This window comes from Pan troglodytes, chromosome 5 (assembly GCF_028858775.2).
Source record: "Pan troglodytes isolate AG18354 chromosome 5, NHGRI_mPanTro3-v2.0_pri, whole genome shotgun sequence".
NCBI classification, from domain to species: domain Eukaryota; kingdom Metazoa; phylum Chordata; class Mammalia; order Primates; family Hominidae; genus Pan; species Pan troglodytes.
The window spans coordinates 82,633,446-82,655,520 of record NC_072403.2 but is presented as its reverse complement, the minus strand read 5'-3'; the positions used below and the strand labels follow the sequence as shown (position 1 = coordinate 82,655,520).

General features: G+C 37.5%; 1 protein-coding gene and 1 pseudogene across 11 annotated transcripts in view; both read right to left on the bottom strand.

Annotated features, from left to right (window-relative positions):
• SMAP1 (small ArfGAP 1) overlaps positions 1-22,075 on the bottom strand; it is a 193,409-nt gene that overhangs the window by 161,037 nt on the left and 10,297 nt on the right. For 4 of the 11 annotated variants that reach the window (XM_063813177.1, XM_063813178.1, XM_063813179.1 and 1 more), the window contains exon 2: positions 724-899. The exons of 6 other annotated variants lie outside the window; for them this stretch is intronic. In XM_063813177.1, coding sequence (XP_063669247.1) covers positions 724-760 — 37 coding nt within the window. In that variant the 5' untranslated portion in view covers positions 761-899. Of the gene's footprint in view, positions 1-479; positions 900-22,075 lie in introns of those variants that run through there. One more of the 11 variants, XM_063813182.1, reaches the window with a different exon arrangement.
• On the bottom strand, positions 5,497-20,083 carry LOC104006881 (transmembrane protein 192-like; annotated as a pseudogene).

Below are 22,075 nucleotides of genomic sequence, written 5' to 3'. Positions count from 1 at the left end.
GGAGCAAGGGGCAGAGGGAGGTGCCACACACTTTTAAATAATCATATCTCATGAGAACTCACTCACTATCTCAAGAACAGCACGAAGCTACGAGGAATCCATTCCTGTGACCCACAAACCTCCCACCAGGCCCCACCTCCAACACTGGGGAATACAACATCTCAACATGAGATTTGGGTGTGACAAATATCCAAACCATATCACCTTCTGCTTGAGGAAAGGAAAGGGAAGAATAAAGGGGACTTTGTCTTACAGTTTGGTTGCCAGCTAAGTCACAGTGGCGTGGAGCACCAAGCAGGCTCCTAGGATCCCAGATTCCAGGCCTTGGCTCCTGGATGGCATTTCTGGACCCCACCCTGGGCCAAAGAGGAGCCCACTGCCTTGAAGGGAGAGACCCAGGCCTGGCAACATTTACTACAAACTCACTGAAGAGCCCTCGGGCCTTACGTTAACATCAGCAGTGGCAAGGCAGTACTCACCACAGGCCTTGGGCAGTGGTGGTCATGAGGAAAGACTACCACTTGAAGAAAGGAGAGGGAAGAATGGAAAGAACTTTGTCTTACAGCTTGGATGCCAACTCAGCCACAGCAGAACAGTGCATTAAGTGGAATCCTAAGCTTCCTGACTCCAGGCCCTGGTTCTCAGGCATTTCTGGACCCACCTTGGGCCAGTGGAGAGCTCGCTGTCCTGAAGGGAGGATACAAGCCAGGCCGGATTCACTACCTGCTGACTGAAGAGCTCTTGGGCCTTGAGAGAACATCAGTGGTAGCCAGGCAGTGGTCGCCACAGGTCCCGGGTAAGACTCAGTGCTATGCTGGTTTCAGGTCTAATCCAGCGCAGTCCCAGTGGTGGTGGTCACATGGGTACTTGTTTCATCCCTCCCTCAGCCGCAGGAAGCTCTGCACAGAGAGAGAGACTCCATTTGTTTGCAGGAAAGTAAGGGAAGAAAACAAGAGTCTCTGCCTGGTAATCCAGGGAATTCTCTCAGATCTCACCTAAGACCACCAAAGCAGTACCTCTACCGGTCTGCAAGAGTCAGTGTTACTGGGTCTGGGTCCCCCCTAATGCAGATGCAGCTGCAATAAGCAAAGACTTAGATCAGGACACTCAATTCCTTTGCATACTTGGACAGCCTTCCCAAGAAGGATGAGGACAAACAAGCCTAGACAGAAAAGACCACAATAAATACCTAACTCTTCAATGCCCAGACATCAACAAACATCCACAAGCATCAAGACCATCCAAGAAAACATGACCTCCCTAAATGAACTAAATAAGGCACAAATGATCAATCCCAGAGTGACAGAGATATGTGACCTTTCAGGTAGAGAATTCTAAACAGCTGTTTTGACGAAGCTCAACAAAATTCAAGATAACACTGAAAAGGAATTCAGAATTCTATCGGATAAATTTAACAAGAGATTGAAATAACTTAAAAATCAAGCAGAAATTCTGAACCTGAAAAATTCAACTGACATACTGAAGAATGCGTCAGTCTCTCAACAGCAGAATTGATCAAGCAGAAGAAATAATTCGTAAGCTTGAAGCAGGCTATTTCAAAATACAGTCAGAAGAGACAAAAGAATAAAATGATAAAAAAGAATGAAGCATGCCTACGAAATCTAGAAAACAGTCCTAAAATGGCAAATCTAATAGTCATTAACCTAACAAGGAGGTAGAGAGAGAGATGGGGTAGAAGGCTGATTCAAAGGGATAATAACAGAGAATTTTCCAAACCTAGACAACAATATCACAATTCAAAAGCACAGAGAGGTTACAGATTTAACCAAAATAAGACTACCTCGAGACATTTAATTACCAAATACCTAAATGTCAAAGATGAAGGATCCTAAAAGAAGCAAGAGAAAAGAAACAAGTAACATACAAAGGAGCTCTAACACATCTGGCAGCATATGTCTCAGTGGAAACCTTATAGGCCAGGAGAAAGTGATATGACATATTTTAAGTGCTGAAGGAAAAAACTTTTATCCTAGAATAGCATATCAAGTGAAAATATCCTTCAAGTGAAGGAGAAATAAAGACATTGCCAGACAAACAAAAGCTAAGGGATTTCATCAACACCAGACATGTCCTATAAGAAATGCTGAAGGAAGTTCTTCAATCTGAAAGAAAATGATGTTAACGAGCAATAAGAAATCATCTTAAGGTAAAAAGCTCACTGGTAATAGTAAGCACACAAAAAAACGCAGAATTTTGTAGCATTGTAATTGTGGTGTATAAACTGTTCATATCTTGAGTAGAAAGGCCAAGAGATGAACCCATCAGAAAATAACTACATCTTTTCAAGACACAATACAATAAGATAGAAATAACCAAAAGTTAAGAAGTGTGGGGGATGAAGTTAAAGTGTAGAGGTTTTATTAGTTTTCTCTTTGCTTGTTTGTTTTGGCAATTAAGTTGTCATCAGTTTAAAATAATGGATTACGTTATTTGCAAGCCTCATGGTAACATCAAGTCAAAAAACCCTACACAAGATACATAAAAAATAAAAAGCAATGAATTAAAACATACCACCAGAGAAAATCATCTTCACAAAAAGACAAGAAGCTGCCAGGCGTGGTGGCTCATGCCTGTAATCCCAGCACTTGGGGAGGCCGAGGCAGGCAAATCACGAGGTCAGAAGTTCAAGACCAGCCTGGCCAACATGGTGAAACCCCGTCTCTACTAAAAATACAAAAAAATTAGCTGGGTGTGGTGGTAGGCACCTGTAATCCCAGCTACCAGGGAGGCTGAGGCAGGAGAATTGCTTGAACCTAGGAGGCGGAGGTTGCAGTGAGCTGAGATTGCACCACTGCACTCCAGCCCCAGCAACAGTGTGAGACTCTTGTCTCAAAAAAAAAAAAAGGAATAAAGGAAGAGAAGACCACAAAACAACCAGAAAACAAATAACAAAATGGCAGTATTAAGTCCTTACATATCAATAACATTGAATATAAATGAATTAAACTCTCCAATCAAAAGACAAAGAGTGGCTAAACGGATAAAAAAGCAACATCCAATGAACTGCTACCTACAAGAAACACACTTCACCTGTAATAACACACAAAGACTGAAAATAAAGGGATGGAAGAAGATACTGCATGCAAATAGAAATCAAAAAAGAGCAGTAGTTTATATTGGACAAAATAGATTTCAAGAGAAAAACTACAGAGATAAAGGTCATTTTATAATGATAAAGGGGTCAACTCAGCAAGATGATATAACAATTGTAAATATACATGCACCCAACACTGTAAAACCCAAATATATAAAGCAAATATTATTAGAGCTAAAGACAAAGATATAACCCAAGTTAATAGCTGGAGATTTCAACACCCCACTTTCAGCATTAGATCATCCAGACAGAAAATTAACAAAGCAACATTGGACTTAATCTGAACTATAGACCAAAACGGACCTAACAGATATCTGCAAAACATTTCATCCAACAGCTGTAGAATACACATTCTTCTCCTCAGCACATGGATCATTTTCAAGGATAGACTATATGCTGGGCCACAAAACAACTCTTAAAATTCAAAAAACTTGAATTCACATCAAATATCTTCTCTGACCATGATGGAATAAAACTAGCAATCAATAACAGGAAGAACTATGGATACTATACAAATATATGGAAATTAAATAGTATTCTCCTGACAGGCCAAGGCATCAATGAAGAAATTTAAAAGGAAATTTTAAATGTCTTGAAACAAATAAAAATAAAAACACAACATACCAAAACCTGTAGGATAAGACAAAAGCAGTACTAAGAGGAAAGTTTATAGCAATAAGCACTTACACTACAAAAGCAGAAGACTTCAAATAAGCAACATAATGATGTAGCTTTAAACACTAGCAAAGCAAAGGCAAACCAAGCCCAAAATTAGAAGAAAAGAAATAATAAATATCAGAGTAGAAATAAATGAAATTGAAATAAAAAATACAAAAGATCAATGAAACAAAATGCTGTTTTTTTTTGAAAAGATAAGCAAAAGATAAGCCAGACGAAGAAAGAAGACACAAATAAATAAAATCAGAGACAAAAAAGGAGACATTACAACCAATACTGCAGAAATTCAAACCATCATTAGAGGCTACTATGAGAAACTATATGCCAATAAATTGGAAAAGCTAGACGAAATGGATAATTTCCTAGACACATACAATCTACCAAAATTAAACCACAAAGAAACCCAAAATCTAAATAGACCAATAACAAGAAATGAGATTGAAGCTGTAATACAAAGTATCCCAGCAAAGAAAAGTCCAGGACCCAATGGCTTCACTGCTGAATTCTATCAAACATTTAAAGAAGAACTAATACCAATCCTACTCAAACTATTCGGACAAACAGAGGAGGAGGGAATACTTCCAAACTCATTCTACAAGGCTAGTATCACCCTGATACCAAAACCGGAGACACATCAAAGAAAAGGAAGCCAATATCCTGATGAACACTGATGCAAAAATCCTCAACAAAATACTAGCAAATCAAATTAAACAACATATTAAAAAGTTCATTCATCATGACCAAGTGGGATTTATCCCAAGGATGCAATGATAGTTCAACATATGCAAATTAACCAATGTGATACATCATATCAACATTGAATGAAGGACAAAAACCAAATAATCATTTCAACTGATACTGAAAAAGATTCTGATAAAATTCAACATCCCTTTATGATAGAAACCCAAAAAAAACTGGGTATGGAAGGAACATACCTCAACACAATAAAAGCCATATATGACACACCCCTAGCTAGTATCATACTGAATGGGGAAAAACTGAAAGCCTTTCCTCAAAGACCTGGAACAAGACAAGGATGCCCACTGTCACTACTGTTATTCAGCATAATAGTCAAACAATGTCTAGCTAGAGCAATCAGACAAGAGAAAGAAAGGGCATCCAATTTGGAAAGGAAAAAGTCAAAGTATCTTTGTCTGTAGGTAATATGATCTTATATTTAGAAAAAACTAAAGACCCTACCAAAAAACTATTAGAATAAACAAATTCAGTAAGGTTGCAGGATACACAATCAATATACAAAAATCAGTAGCATTTCTACGTCAAGAGCAAACAATGAGAAAAAGCAATCAAGAAAGTAATCCCATTACGACAGCTACAAATACAATGAGATAAATAAACTTGAAAAGAAATGGAAGATCTCCACAGTGAATAGAACATTGATGCGAGAAACTGAAAAAGACGCACAAAAAAACGGAAATATATTCCATGTTCATGGATTGAAAGATTCAATATTGGATTTTTGTTGTTGTTGTTTAAATTATACCTTTGATCCTAAGATAAACCAAGCAGTTAAATAATTTCAAAAAGTAAACAACAGACATTATCCTCAAGTTATTAAGGTGTTTACAAGGTACCTTTACCCCCAAACCCTATATAGTATACAGCCACACAGGTGAGAACCAAATTCAGGTTTCCAACAAAAATTATAAAATGCTATTCAGCAAAAGCTGCAATTCTCTATGGCAGCTTGTGAGATTACTCTGGATTCTTCTGCAATTGCTGTCAAGACTGTAAGCCTCTCACATTCTACTTGGCTAACAGGCTAGGTCCAAGGAAGTGAGAGCCAACAGTCACTCAACACTTCATTGTGTCACTTCATATATACTATTATGTCTCCTTGCTTTTCAACAACTTCTTCTAGGTTTCAAATAGTCCTGAATCCAGTCTCTGAGGTAATACTGCTGGGTTAAGTACAGATTTTTCCTTCTTCAAGTACATCAGGATATGGCTTAGCTTTATTAAATTTCCAGATTTTCACTGTGTATATGAGCAGACACATCAGAAAACAGATCAGCACCAGGGCCAGGATGGCCAGAAGGAGATCAAGATATAATCTGATCTGCGGGTTTCCAGGAAGGAATGCTGCAACACAGTATGAAGAGAATTATTGTGTTGCCAGTGGAGTGTATCATTAACGCAAATCTCTTGAGATGCCTTATCCGTCAGTAGATCAAGTTATAGCCTCGATTTCTGACTTTGCTGTGGTGATACTGGATGTAGCATTCAAGATGTAAACAGAAAATCCACCACAAAGTAACTTTCCAAAGGATTACAACCATTTGAACTTCAAGAGGGTTGGTATAGTTTCCTGGGCACCTGTCTTCATTTAGATTAGGGTAAGAACAAACCACATCTGTTAAAAATGCTAAAAATAACACAACATGAATAAACAAAAGATTTGTTATGATGACTGTAGGAAAAAGATAGAATCAGGGTCTAAAATGAGCTTCTAGTGAGTAATGTTAAGAGAAGCTGGGTATCCAAAGATGGGTCATCTTCAATACTTTGAGTGATACCCAAGAAACCCCTTAAATTTTTAACCAATTTTGCTTTAAATATATGAGTCTCAAATCAACTTCCAGGTCTCACAGTTTTTCATTTTCTCAACTCCTCCATCCTTCCCCCCCAATGCCATTTTCCAAAGCTGGAGGCCAAAGCTTTAGCCAACCTGGCCTTTCCACCTGTCAGAATCAATATTGTTACAATGTCCACACTACCCAAAGCAATCTACAGATTCAACGCAATCCCTATTAAAATAGAATGATGGCCAGGCACGGTGGCTCATGCCTGTAATTCCAGCACTTTGGGAGGCCGAGGCAGGCGGATCATGAGGTCAAGAGATGGAGACCATCCTGGCCAACAAGGTGAAACCCTGTCTCTACTAAAAATACAAAAATTAGCTGGCTGTAATGGCACACACCTGTAGTCCTAGCTACTCAGGAGGCAGAGGCAGGAGAATCGCTTGAACCTGGAAGGCAGAGGTTGCAGTGAGCAGAGATTGCACCACTGCACTCCAGCCTGGTGACAGAGCAAGACTCTGTCTTAAAAAAAAAAAAAAAAAAGAAGAAGAAGAATACATTCTTCACAGAAATCCTAAAATTTACATGAAACCACAAAAGACCCAGAATAGTCCAGGCAACAAGAACAAAACTGGAGGAATCACATTACCTGACTTCAAATTATACTACAGATCTTCTAAAACAGCCTACCAAAACAAAAACAAATTATAGTACATAGCTATAGTAACCAAAACAGCATGGTACTGGCATAAAAATAGACACATAGGCTGGGCGCAGTGGCTCACGCCTGTAATCCCAGCACTTTGGGAGGCCGAGGTGGGCAGATCATGAAGTCAGGAGATCAAGACCATCCTGGCTAACATGGTGAAACCCCGTCTCTACTAAAAATACAAAAAATTAGCCAGGCATGGTAGTGGGCACCTGTAGTCCCAGCTACTCGGGAGGCTGAGGCAGGAGAACAGCGTGAACCTGGGAGGCGGAGATTGCAGTGAGCCAAGATCACGCCACTGCACTCCAGCCTGGGCAACAGAGCGAGACTCCATCTCAAAAACAACAACAAAAAATAGACACATAGACAAATGGAATCGAATAGAAAACCCAGAAATAAATCCATACATCTAGAGTGAACTCATTTTTGACAAAGGGGCCCAGAACATACATTGGGTAAAAGAGCAGTCTCTCCAGTAAATGGTACTGGGAAAACTGGATATGCATATGCAGAAGAATAAAACTAGACTCGTATCTCTCACCATATTCAAAATTCAAGTCAAAATAGATTAAAGGCTTAAATCTAAGACCTCAAACTATGAAACTACTAAAACATTGGGGAAACTCTGCCCAGGCAAAAATTTCTTGAGTAGTACCCAACAAACACAGGCAACCAAAGCAAAAATGGACAAATGGGATCACATCAAGTTATAAAGCTTGGCACAACAAAGGAAACAACAAAGTGAAGAGACAACCCACAAAATAAGATAAGATATTTACAAACTCTCCATCTGACAAGGGATTAATAACCAGAATATATAATGAGCTCAAACAACTCCATAGGAAAAAAATATAATAATCTGATTTTAAAATGGACAAAAGATCTAATCAGACATGTCTCCAAAGAAGACATACAAATGGCAAACAGGTATATGAAAAGGTGCTCAACATCACTGATTATCAGAGAAGTGCAAATTAAAATTACAATGAGATATCATCTCACTCCAGTTAAAATGGCTTTTATGCAAAAGACTGAAAATAACAAATGCTGGCATGGATGTGGAGAAAAGGGCAAATTAGTGCAGCCACTATAAAGAACAGTACGGAGATTCCTCAAAAAAACCAAAAATAGACCTACAATACGATCCAGCAATCCCACTGCTAGGTATATACCCAAAAGAAAGGAAATAATTATACTGAAGAGATACATGCACGGCCATGTTTATTGTGGCACTATTCACAATAGCCAACATTTGGAAGCTACCTAAGTGTCCATCAACAGGGGAATGGATAAAGACAACGTGGTACATATACACATTGGAGTACTATATTCAGCAATAAAAACAAATGAGGTCCTGTCATCTGCAACAACGTGGATAGAACTAGAGGATATTATGTTAAGTGAAATGTCAGGCACAGAAAGACAAACTTCTCACATTCTCACTCTTTTATAGGAGCTAAAAATTAAAACAATTGAACTCATGGAGATAGAGAGTAGAATGATGATTACCAGAAACTGGGAAGAGTAGGGGGTTGGTGCAGAGGGCCACAGAATTGAGATGGTTAATGGGTTTAAATATATAGTTAGAATGAGTAAGATCTAGTATTTGATAACACAACAGGGTGATTACAGTCAATAATAATTTATCACACATTTTAAAATAACTAATAGTATAACTGTAATGTTTGTAACATAAAGAAATGATAAATGCTTGAGGTGATGGAAACCTCATTTACCCTGATGTGATTATTATGCTTTGTATGCCCATATCAAAATATCTCATGTACCCCATATATATATCCACCTACTATTATTGTACCCATAAAAATTTTAAAAAATCAGTGAAGTAGAAAACCAAAAAGCCACAAAAAAGTCAATGAAAATAAAGACTGATTATTTGAAAAACATCAATAAAATAGGTAAATCTCTAGCATGGCTGATGAAGAAAGAGAGAAAATACAAACTACCAATATCAGCAATGATAGAAGCGACATTACTACAGATTCTACAGATATAATAAGGGAATATCATAAACAACTTTATGCTATAAGTGCACCAACTCCTTGAAAGACACAAATGAGCTCTCTCCAGAAGGAAAAGATAACCTGAATGGCCTAATATCGATTAAATAAACTGAATCTGCTCAGCAAAAAACAAACAAAAACTCAAGGCCCAGATAGCTTTACTGGGGAAATCTACCAAACGATTAAGGAATAGTGTCAGTTCTATACAAACTCCTCCAGAAATTGAGGGGAAAAAAAAACAGTGGGGAAGGGGGGAAGGGGGAGGAGGAGAATACTATCTAATTCATTTGGTGAGCCTAAAATTATTCTGATACCAAACCAGACAAAGATATCACAAGAAATAAAACCTACAGTTCAACACCCTTCATGACAATATGTAAAATCATAGCAAATCAAATTCAAAAATATATATATATATATAAAAGATACATCAAGACCAAGTGTAGTTTCTCCCAGGAATGCAGTTTAATGTGTGAAAATCAATGTAGTTCAATATATTAAAGAACTTAAAAACCGGCCGGGTGGCCTGTAATCCCAGCACTTTGGGAGGCCAAGGCGGGCGAATCACCTGAGGTCAGGAGTTCAAGACCAGCCTGACCAACATGGAGAAACCCCATCTCTACTAAAAATACAAAATTAGCTGACCGTGGTGGTGCATGCTTGTAATCCCAGCTACTCAGGAGGCTGAGGCAGGAGAATCGTTTGAACCCAGGAGGCGGAGGTTGCAGTGAGCCGAGATCGCACCATTGCACTCCAGCCTGGGCAACAAGAGCGAAAGTCCGTCTCAAAAAACAAAAAAAAAGATTTTAAAAACTATATGATCATCTCAAAAGATGCAGAAAAGCATTTGATAAAATTCAACATACATTTCTGATGAAAATTCTCAGCAACCTAGCAACAAAGGAAATTTCCTCAACTTGATAAAAGGTATCTGTAAGACTTTTACATAAAAGATAAAGTCTGAACCCTTTCTCCCTTAGTATCAGGAACAAAACAAGCAAGTCCAGTTTCACCACTTCTATTTTACTAAAGGTTCTAGTCAGTGCAATAAAATAAGAAAAAGGAAATAAAAGGTATTCAAATTGGAAAAAAGTAAAAATTGCCTTTATTCGAGGATGATAATTGTCTAGGTAGGAGACCTAATAGAATCCACGAAAAAAGCTATGAAAACAAATAAATGAGGTTAACTAAGTTGCAAGATGTCCTAAGTATGCAGCAACCTACGGTATTTCTACATACCAGTAATAATCAGAAATTAAAATTTTTAAAGTATCTTTTACAATAGCATTAAAAAATAAAACCTTATGGAAAAATCTAACAAAAAATAAGCAAGGCCCATACACTGAAAACTATAAAATACTGCCAAGCAAAATTAAGTAAGATCTAAATAATTGGAGAGATATATTTTGTTCAGATTGGAAGACTCTATATTAAAAGATGTCAATTCTCTCTCAAATGGATCTACAGACTCAAATGATTCCCCATTGAAATCTGAGATTATTTGTAGAAATTGACAAAGTGATTCTAAAATTCATATGAAAATTCAAGAAACCTAGAATAGGCATAACAACTTCGAAAAAAATAACAAAGTTGGAAGACTTACACTACCTTACTTACTTCCAGGCTTATTAAGAAGCTACAGTAATAAATACTGTACAATACTGGCATAAAGGCAGACAAACAGATCAATGGAACATAATAAATTTCAGAAGTGCTCCCTCCTGGACATACATGGTCAATTAACTTTTTTAAAAAGGTGCAAAAGGAGAAAGACTAATCTTTTCAAGAAATGGTTCTCAGGCCGGGCACAGTGGCTCACACCTGCAATCCCAGCACTTTGGGATGCTGAGACGGGTGGATCACCTGAGGTCAGGAGTTCAAGACCAGCCCTGCCAACATAGTGAAACCCCATCTCTACTAAAACTACAAAAATTAGCCAGGCGTGGTGGCGCACACCTGTAATCCCAGCTACTTAGGAGGCTGAGGCATGACATGAGAATCACTTGAAGCAGATTGGGAGGTAGGGTATGCAGTGAGCCCAGATCGCACCACTGCACTCCAGCCTGGGTGACAGAGTAAGACTCTGTCTAAATGTTCTCAAAGGATCAAATATCCATATGCAAAAAAAAAAAACTTTGATCCATACCTTGTATCATATATAAAATGCAACTCAAAATGGATCATGGACTTAAATATAAAACGTAACACTGTAAAACTTTTAGGAAACAATATATGAGAAAATCTTCGGGATCTAGGGTTAGGCAAATTGTACTTAGACTTGCTAAAAATACAGTCCATAAAAAAATTAATAAATTGAACCTCTTCAAAACTAACTTTTCTTCTATGCAAGACCATGTGAAGAGGATGTAAAGTTAAGCTACAAAGTAGGAAAAAGTATTTGCACATATCTGACAAACGACTAGTATCTAGACTATATAAAGCACTTTCAAAACTCAACAGTAAAAAACAAAATCTATTTAGAAAATGAAACATGAACAGACATTTCACTGAAGAGGACATACAGATGGAAAACTGGCACATGAAAAGATGTTCAACACCATAAACCACTAGGAGAATCCAAATTGAAGCCAATATCACTGTTACAACACATCTAACATAATTACTAAAATAAAAAACAGTCACAACACCAAATGCTGGCAAAGGACAAACTAAATAGCTCACATCATTAGTAGATGTATAAAATGGTACAACCACTTTTGAAAAGTTTGGCACTTTTTTTATGGATCTAAGCATGCAATCACCATACAACCCAGCAAACTGCACTACTGGGCACTTATCAGAGAAATAAAAACCTACATCCACACAAAAATCTATACAAAAATGTTAACAGCAGCTTTATTTTTAATACTAAAAAACTACAAACAGTCCAGAGGTCCTTCAACAGATGAATGGTTAAACAAACTATGGTACAAACATATCACAAAATTCTATTTAATAAAAAGAAAAGAACTATTAACAGACGCAACAATTTGGATGTGTCTTGAAAGAATTACACTGAGTAAGGCCGATCCCAGAAGGTTACATATTGCATGATTCTATTTTTATAACATTTTTGAAATGGCAAAATTTTGGAAGTGAAAAACAGATTCATGGATGCTATGGGTTAGGAATGGATGTGTGGGGTGGGACAGAGAAAAGTGTGTGTGGTTTTAAGAGGGCAACACAAGAGATTCTTGTGGTATATAACTGTTCCATATCTTGACTATGGTGGCAGATATATGAATCTTCACTTTTGATAAAACTGAATAAAAATACATGCACACACACACACACAAATTACTGTACAAGCAAAACTGCAGAAGTCACAGTAAGATTGGTGGGTTGTATCAACATCAGTATCTTGGTTGTGACATTCGTCTATAATTTTACAAGATGTTACCATTAGGAGAAACTGGGTCAAGTGTCTATGTATTTTTTTAATCATCCAACATATATTCAACTGTGATTCACACATTATAGTTTCTCTACGTATGTTTTGATTCATAGCTTTCCTTCCATCCCAAACATGCACCAAAAGAGTAAAGAAGCTATTATCTCAACTAAATGGTGGCAAAAAAATGACCACTATTCTTAAGCTAACTTTACTCTTCAAAACAGAGAAGCAAAATACTAGAAATACTCAATGCCCTACATTGAGAAAAATGTACTATAATCATTCAGCAATAAATATATAAGTTGCAGCAAATTACATGGTACAATAAAATCTTAATAACCTAAAATCCTACTAAATATATTTCCCTTGGTTAATTGGAATTGTTTTTTGAGAAACTGCTGTAATGTGAAAAGAATACATGGCAAAGAAATTCATCACAAATTTAAGAAAATGATTACTTCATGAAAATGATAATCCTCATTTTTTAAAATTTAAAAATTAAAACAGCACTGTCAAACTGTACTTTCCATGATGCTGGAAACATTCTATAATCTGCATTATCCAACACATTAGCTCCTAGCCACAGTGGTTATGAAGCCTAGAAATAAGGCTACTGGAATTAAGAAAGTGAATGTTTAAATTCGGTTAAATAGCCTTATGGCTAGTGACTTCCACACTGGACAGGACAAACCTAGAACTTACAGAAAAACTTAAAAAAAACACAGAGAGACAGCCACAATGTAAAAATCATCATCATCAGTATATTAGGTCAATATTTCTCAAACAGGGCACTACTGGCATTTTGGGCAGAATAATTCATGGTGCAGAACTGTCCCAAAGAGAATATTCCTTTCAAATGATAAGGGTATTTTTTCCCAAGTTTAGTTTTATGACAACTTTTGAAATTACAGAGTATTATTACATTCAAAGAAATTACTAAAGCTGTTAAATTCACAGCAATAACGCATTTTCACCAACAGAGGGCAGATATATGTTATAAAACCACCACTTCGTATATACTGTATTCAAATATTTAAGAAGCCCAATTGTACTGAAAAGACACTATTATATTCATTTATACAAAAAGAATTGTACTTCTGTAAGAAAGCAAATGTGCTAAAAAAGAAATGTGTGTTTTTTCAAAAATACACTGACAAGTCTCCCAGAAACCAATTTTTGTCAACTGTATCAGTTTATTCAAGAGTTAACTATAATTCCTCAAACAAAACAAAGTAACCCCGACAAAAGTTCCATTAAGCCTTATTTCAAGGGCCATTTACACCCATATTAATAACATTCCTTCCGCTGCGAAACAAATTCCAAACAATTTTCTTCACAGACCACATAAGTTGTCAGAATCCCAAGAGAAAATACGTATTTGTTTTAAAAGTAAACTAAACACAGAAAACAAAACAAGCAATGAAATGTGGCAAAGGTGTTAAAAATGGTAAAGGACTGCCTAAGAAAAGCATAAAAATACTAAAGATTCACTTTCTTAAATCTTACTGCACTGCATAGCAGGTAAAAAAACAGACTCTGAAGCAATTTGGGTTCAGCTTCACCACAGAAATTTTCATAAGAGCTTAGAAAATAGTTTTAATGTCTACCAAAAAATACAAAAATCAAATGGCGTTTTCTAGTTCCTCTGATGGTGGTGTACATCTGTAGTCCCAGCTACCTGGGAGGCTGAGGTAAGATCATTTGAGCCCAGGTGTTTGAGGCTGCAGTGAGCCATTGTGGTGCCACTACACTCCAGCCTGGGTGACAGAGTGAGGTTCTGTGTTAAAAAAATAAAATAAAATAATAAAAAAATTTTAAAAACCTCTTCTCCCAAGGCTTCTCTGTTCTGGTTTTCCTTACAGTCTTCCCTCACAAAGAACGGGACGATTCTACTTCATCCCATTGCCTCTCTACAAAATCTTCATCATTGACCCTCTGGTTAGACGAGTGTTGAATGGAGTAATATGGCTTTAGGAAACACTTCTATGCCGATAACTCCCAAATCAACAATTGTCCCTTTGTCTATTTTCTCCCTGACATTTCTGCCCAGTACTTACACCTGTCTTCAGAAAGGTACGTACAAAGCACGTCCACTAAGTATATGCACAAACCTGTTTACCTGGTTATTCCTACATGAAATAACTTTGCCATTCTCCTTTAAGTTTGATTTCACTCTTCCTCAAGAACTACCTCTTTTATTAAAAACCTTCCCCAGCCCCCATTCTTGGTGATTTTTACTTTCTCTGAATTTATTTAACATCTAAAGCTTGCATTACACTTTCCAGAATACACTCTGTGTTTATGGCCTGCCTCTTTAAAGTAAAGGCTCCTCAGGGCAAGGTAGGGTAGGGTTTCTGCTGTGTATCTCTCACTAATGTCTACTCCAGTGAATCAGCAGATAAAAAGTTAAAAAAAAAAAAAAGTATTAACTACTTTATTTTCCTGAGGCTTCCATCAAGTATTTTTGCACTGGTCTAGTCTCAGAATCTGTTCAATTACATTTTTTACCAAACAAAATATAATTCACAAATGCTTCCTGCAAAGTAATAAAATGAATGAGTGCTCAAAAAAAAAAAAACTAAGACCTGGCATAATTACCAAACACCTACTCATTTATCAAACCCTTACTTTGTGCCAGACATTACTTCACAAGCTCAGTTAATCCTCACAACCCTGTGACACAGGTATTACCATTCTACATGTAATGACACTGGAGCTCATAAAGTTTAAATACCACATCCCCACCACGAAGAAGGAAGGAGGGAGTGAAAGGAAAGAAAGAAATCAGAGCCAGCAGTGGGAGAGCTGAGCCTTCAAAACAGAGCAGTGAGCTTTCAAAGCCCATGTTTTCCCTATCCTAGTGTGCCTCTAAAAGAGAAGAGCAGAGCAGTGACTACTAACCCACAGACAACCGGAGGAAGAATATTACACACGAAATATTACCATATAACTACTTTTTTTTACTTTATCACATAAACTTGGGTAGAAGGAATAAAAATGTAAACAAGTTCAAAATATAAGGACACTGAAAAACTTAGAAAGTTCTTTAAGGAACTAATAAAATCTACACATACAGCATTCACTCCCCTGAAATTTTTTAAATGTTAGTTTACTTTGGCAAAGAAGTTGAACTTTGGTGATCATTTAAGGATTTGGTGGTCATTAGAATGTTATAAAATAAAAGGAGAAATGAAAATGAAGCTTAATTTTTAAGAATCCATAATCCTTGCTTCACCTGATGGTCTTAAAGTTTATCCCTTGCCAAATCTATAATTTCTTTCTTTGCCCAGGTGACTTAGGATCCTTAAAAAAATCAGCTTAAAATTTCAAAAGTCTGATCAAGCACAGTAAAGCCCTCTTTATTTTGTTCACCCCTTCACCAATGCTCTAGTGCTTTCCATCTATCTGTACAATCTCTCTCAAACACAAAAATATTTACAAATACCTCTTATTTCCACGCTATTTACAGATTTATATAGAGATAACCATTTGTTCCTAGTTAACATTGCAGATGACAACAAATATCATCCCAAATTTTGAAAACATGTTTACATTATTGCCAAATTTATGTTTGAATAAATTGGCTAAATAAATAATAGATAATCCTTGCTCACTCTGATAACCAATTATCTTGTTAATATGCTGCCATTACATAGATAACGGTTTGGTTAAGCATAAAAACCCACAATTTACCTCCCTTCTCACTGTGCACAAGGACTGAATTTAAAGAGAATGAAAAGATTAAAAAGTTGGGTGCTATCTTTTGTGAAGGTCAAGGGTAACACATTAATACGTGACCTGACAAAGTAACAGACAGATTTCCAGACTTGGGTTCACTCTCATGTTCTCTCACTGTTCCATTGCTTTTAACAAGTCATTTAACCTCTTTTATCTCTCTAGTATAGCAGACTCGAACAGATACCATACAGGTCTCTTGTATCTCTAAACTTTCAACAATTCCATAATTACTGAAAAATATATAGATATAGATCTGAAACTGAAAATATTTTTCCAAAATGCTCAACCCACTTATTCACGGTCTTATGGGTGGAATATGGAGATGAATGGTGTGGCCCACCAGGATACCCAGAAGAATGAATGCTGTCTGGAATTTTGTGTTCTCTTGGCCCAATGACTGGTCAAGAGAGAAATGTGAAAAGGGTTGCCAATCCCACCCTCCCAAAATGTAGGGGCAAATCCTAACAGAATAGAAATGACCAATGAGCACATTAAAAAATGTTCAATATTCGCAGTGGCTCATGCCTGTAATCCCAACACTTTGAGAGGCCAAGGCGGGTGGATCACAAGGTCAGGAGTTCAAGACCAGCCTGGTCAAGATGATGAAACCCCGTCTACTAAAAATACAAAAAAAATTAGCCAGGCGTGGTGGCGGGCACCTGTAATCCCAGCTACTCCAAAGGCTGAGGCAGAAAACTGCTTGAACACGGGAGGCGGAGGTTGCAATGAGCTGAGACTGTGCCACTGCACTCCAGCCTGGGCGACAGAGTGAGACGCCGCCTCAAAAAAAAAAAAAAAAAAAAAAAGTTAAATCTTAAGAGTATCAAGAAAATGCAAAATAGTATAACATTTTCACCAACTGTATTAAGGAAGCCTTTTAAAAATATGAATACCCAGTAACAGACTGGGTACAATAAGTCAGCCACTCTTTTTTTGACATGGAGTCTCACTCTGTCGCCAGGTTGGAGTGCAGTGGCACGATCTCCTTTCACTGCAACCTCCACCTCCCAGGTTCAAGTGATTCTCCTGCCTCAGCCTCCCAAGTACCTGGGATTACAGGCACGTGTCACCACGCCTGGCTAATTTTTGTATTTTTAGTAGAGACAGGGTTTCGCCATGTTGGCCAGGCTGGTTATGAACTCATGACCTCAAGTGATCCGCCTACCTCGGCCTCCCAAAGTGCTAGGATTACAGGCATGAGCCACAGCACTTGCCTAGCCATTCTTTAGATAGTAGTGGTGGGAAGGTAAACTGGTCCCAACACTTCTGGCAATACAGATCAAACGGGTTTTAATCTGGTATACTCTTTAACATGGACCTTAGATTTTATTCTGAAAAAAAAAGTGTGCACACAAAGCTTTATAGCAGCAGTATATGTAACCACAAAAGTTAGAAAACATACCAATCAGTGGAGAGGGATTATTTTTTACAAACTTTTAAATTATTTTAAAACATTTACTATTAGCCAATATTCTGTGCAGAGGGCCGGGCGTGGTGGCTCACACCTGTAATCCCAGCATCTGGGGAGGCCAAGGCAGGTGGATCACTTGAGGTCAGGAGTTCGAGACCAGCCTGGCCAATATGGCAAAACCCCATCTCTATTAAAAATACAAAAGTTAGCTGGGCGTGGTGGTGGGCGCCTGTAATCCCAGCTACTTGGGAGGCCGAGGCAGGAGAATCGCTTGAACCCAGGAGGCAGAGGTTGCAATAAGCCAAGATAGCCCCACTGCACTCGAGCCTGGGCGACAGAGGGAGACTCTATCTCAAAAAAAAAAAAAAAAAAAAAAAATCTGTGCAGAGAATAACCTTAAATCCCCTATGATGTCCCACTATCCTTATTTTCAGCAAATGACTTCATCAACTAATTGTCCCCTCACATTTCAGACCCATCTTACTCTCTCACAAATTGATCCATATTCTTCCTGATCTTTTTTCTCCTGTCAAAAGCTAACCATTTCATTTGTATTTTAAATTTTCTCAAAACCTTGCATTAATATATTGCCTAGATATGCCACACTTGCTTCTTAGAGAACTTGCTTGCTCTTAGTCATGAAAAAGGAACCCCTACCTGCTATTCCTGCAGCTCTATTAGCACCTAATAGAAAATCCTGCACCTAGAGACATCAAAAAACCTGATGTTCTAAAGATTCCACAAGCAACTTTAGAGCTGTGTATGAATAACACAACTCCTCAAGAAAAACAAAACATTAAACCACTGTTTTCCATAATGTTTTCAAAGTACTCATTAGTATTCTAATTGACTTGGCACACACAAATAAAACACACACACACACACAAAAGGCACCAAAGGTTTTTCATTCTTTAAACCAGCATCAAGAAGTTTATCACTTCTGCAAAATCTTTACTCAGACCATTAAATTTATTTTCAAGGAAGATGAAAATAACTTTAGGAGTGTATATGTTACAAAAATTCAAATAAAAGAACTGAGAAACTGCTACATAATCTACAGTAACTGTTAACATCAGCAAAAGAAGTAAACAACATATTTGTATGTTTTTTGTTTTTGTTTTTGAGACAGGGTCTTACTCTGTTGCCCAGGTTGGAGTGCAGTGGCACAATCATGGCTCACTGCAGCCTTGACCTCCTCAGGAGATCCTCCTACCCTAGCCTCCCAAGTAGCTGGCACCACAGGCACGTGCCACCACACCCAGCTATTTTTTTTTTATTTTATTTTCACTTTTTGTAGAGACAGAGTTTCGTCATTTTGCCAAGGCTGGCCTCGAACTTCTGGGCTCAAGTGAGTCACCTGCGTTGGCCTCCCAAAGTGCTGGGATTAGAGGTGTGAGCCACCATTCCTAGCCTATGCATTGTATTTTTTTTTTTTTAAATAAACTCCCTCATCCCAATCCTTAGCAACCACTGACCTGTTTTCTGTCCCTATAAGTTTTATCCTTTTATTTAACAGAAATCCGTGTAATTATGGCCAGGCGCAGTGGCTCACAACCGTAATCCCAGCACTGTGGGAGGCTAAGGCGGGCAGATCACCTGAGGTCAGGAGTTCGAGACCAGCCTGGCCAACATGGCAAAACCCCACCTCTGCTAAAAATACAAAAATTAGCTGGGTGTGGTGGCATGTGCCTGTAATCCCAGCTACTTGAGAGGCTGAGGTAGGAAAATCACTTGAACCCGGGAGGCAGAGGCTGCAGTGAGCTGAGATCATACCACTGCACTCCAGCCTGGGAGACACAGTGAGACTCCAACTCAAAAAAAAAAAAAAAAACCAGGAAATCCATGTAATTGTAATGTATACTCTGTAGTCTTTTGTGTATGGATTCTTTTGTAAATATAATGTTTTTATGACTCATCCACTAGTTCATTGCTTTGTACTGTAAAACATTATTCCACTGTACGGACGCACTATTTTCTTTATCCATTCGTCAACTGATAAAACATTTGAATTGTTTCCAGTGTTTGGCTATTATGAATAATGCTGCTATGAACATTCAAGTGCTTGTTTTACTTTGTCTTATTATTAAGTTGCATTATTTCTTTAGATATTCTGAATAAAGGTCCTTACCAGATAAAATATTTTTCCCAGCCATCTATGACTTTTAAGTGTCTCTTGAAAAGCAAAAGTTTTTAATTTTGATGAAGTTCATTTTCTCAATTTTAACTTTATGGAATATAATTTTGTGTCCTATCCAAGAATCCTCTGCTTAATTCAAGGTCCCAGAGATTTTCCCCCATGTTTTCTTCTAGCAGTTTTATAGTTTTAGCTCTTAAATTTAGTTTTATGATCCATCTCAAATTAGTTTTTGTGAATGGTCTGAGGTAAGGTTCAAGGTATTATACATTCTGTTGTTGTTGTTGTTGTTGTTGTTGTTGTTGTTGTTGTTGTTGAAAAGACTATCCTTTCTCTCCATTGAGTTACCTTGGCACTTCTGTTAAAAACTGACCATAATATGTGAGTCTATTTCTGGACTATGTATTATGTTCCACAGATAACTATAGCTTTTTAATAACTGTTAAAGGCAGGTTGTGTAAGACCTCAAACATTCTTTTTGTTTTTCAATGTTTTGATTTTGGAAGGTCCCTTGCATTTCATTAAAAATTTTAGAATCAGCTTGTCAGTTGCAACAAAAAAAGCCTTCTGGGATTCTGACTGGAATTATGTTGAATTTAGAGACTAATTTGGAGAGAACTGACATCTTAAAAATATTGAGTCTTCTAATCCATGAGCATGATATCTCTGATACCTCTCTCCACTTCTTTAGGTACAGTATTCATTAATTTCTCTCAGCAATCTTCTGTAGTTTTTGGTATACAGGTCTTGCACATATTTTGTTAAATTTATCCCACAGTTTTCATATTGTTATGCTATTATAAATCATAATTTTTATTTCAACTTCCAATTATTTGTTGCTAGTATATAGAGTTACTTTTTCTATAGTCACTTTATTTCTGTAAACTTAATAAACTCAATTATTCATTCTAATAGCTTTTCTATAAATTTCTTAGGATTTCCTACATAAATGATCCCATTGCAAAGAGATCGTTAAATGACTCTTGCATGCATGTATTTTTAAATAGGTCCTGTGAGAAAGGCTAATTTAAGTAGTACTTCATCATCCCATACCATCTTAAATACACCCAACTCTGTACCACTTATAAAAATCTAGATTCTGGCCAGGCGCGGTGGCTCAAGCCTGTAATCCCAGCACTTTGGGAGGCCAAGGCAGGCGAATCACTCGAGGTCAGGGGTTTGAGACCAGCCTGGCCAACACAGCAAAACTCCGTCTCTACCAAAAATACAAAAATTAGCCGGGTGTGGTGGCACACACCTGTAAGCTACTCCAGAGGCTGAGACAGGAGAATCGCTTGAACCGGGGAGGCAGAGGATGCAGTGAGCCGAGATCATGCCAATGCACTCCAGCTTGGGCGACAGAGTAAGACTCCATCTCAAAAAAACAAAAAAAAAAAAACAAAAAATCTAGATTCCATATATAATTTTTATCACAAATCCACTTTGGTAGGCAGAATAATGGCCCCCAAAGAAGTCCTGTTCTATCCTTGGAATCTCTGTGAATAACTTAAGGACACTGAGATGGCAGTATTGTCCTGTATTACCCAGATAAATCCAAAAGGTCATAAACATGCCAGAGAAGATGTAATGATGGAAGTGGAGGGCAAGGAGGAGCAGAATCAAGGATGACACACTGCTAGTTTCAAAGATGGAGGAAGGAGCCATGAGCCAAGGAATGCAGGTGGCCTCTCCAAGCTGGAAAAGAAAACAGATTCTCCCCTAGAACCTCCAAAAGGAATGCAAGCCTGCTAACACCTTGCCTTTAGCTCAATAAGACTCTTTTTGGACTCTGACCTGCAAACCTGCTAAAATGATAAATTTGTATTGTTTTAAGCCATTCAGTTTGTAGGATTTTTTAATAGCAGCAATAGGAAATTAATATACTGGTGATGATCATTTCACTTAAACATTCTTCTGTTAATTTTTTTGTCACTGTGCACCATCATCACCCTACACCAAAAGCAACTTCCAAGAGTAGAAATGCATGAACTAAATAACGCCCTAGGCTAAACATAATTTTTATGAATTTTTCCTATAATGGAAGATAAAGCTATCCCAAATATTATTTCCCACAGAATTCCCCTTATTTTCTTAAGTTTAGGCTTGAGCTCATCACTGCTCAATGAAAGGCACTCTTTATAAAAGATCAATAAGAGACATCTGAAGGTCTACCATCAATCACTTGGATCTCTAGTCAAATGGAGACCAAAAATTGCTGGGGTATAGGGGCCACAGAGAATGGAAGATTATTAGAATTACTTTTAATTCTCTTTCCTTCGGACCCTCAAGGTCCTCACATTTATCACTCAAAATATATGTAAACATCAAATTA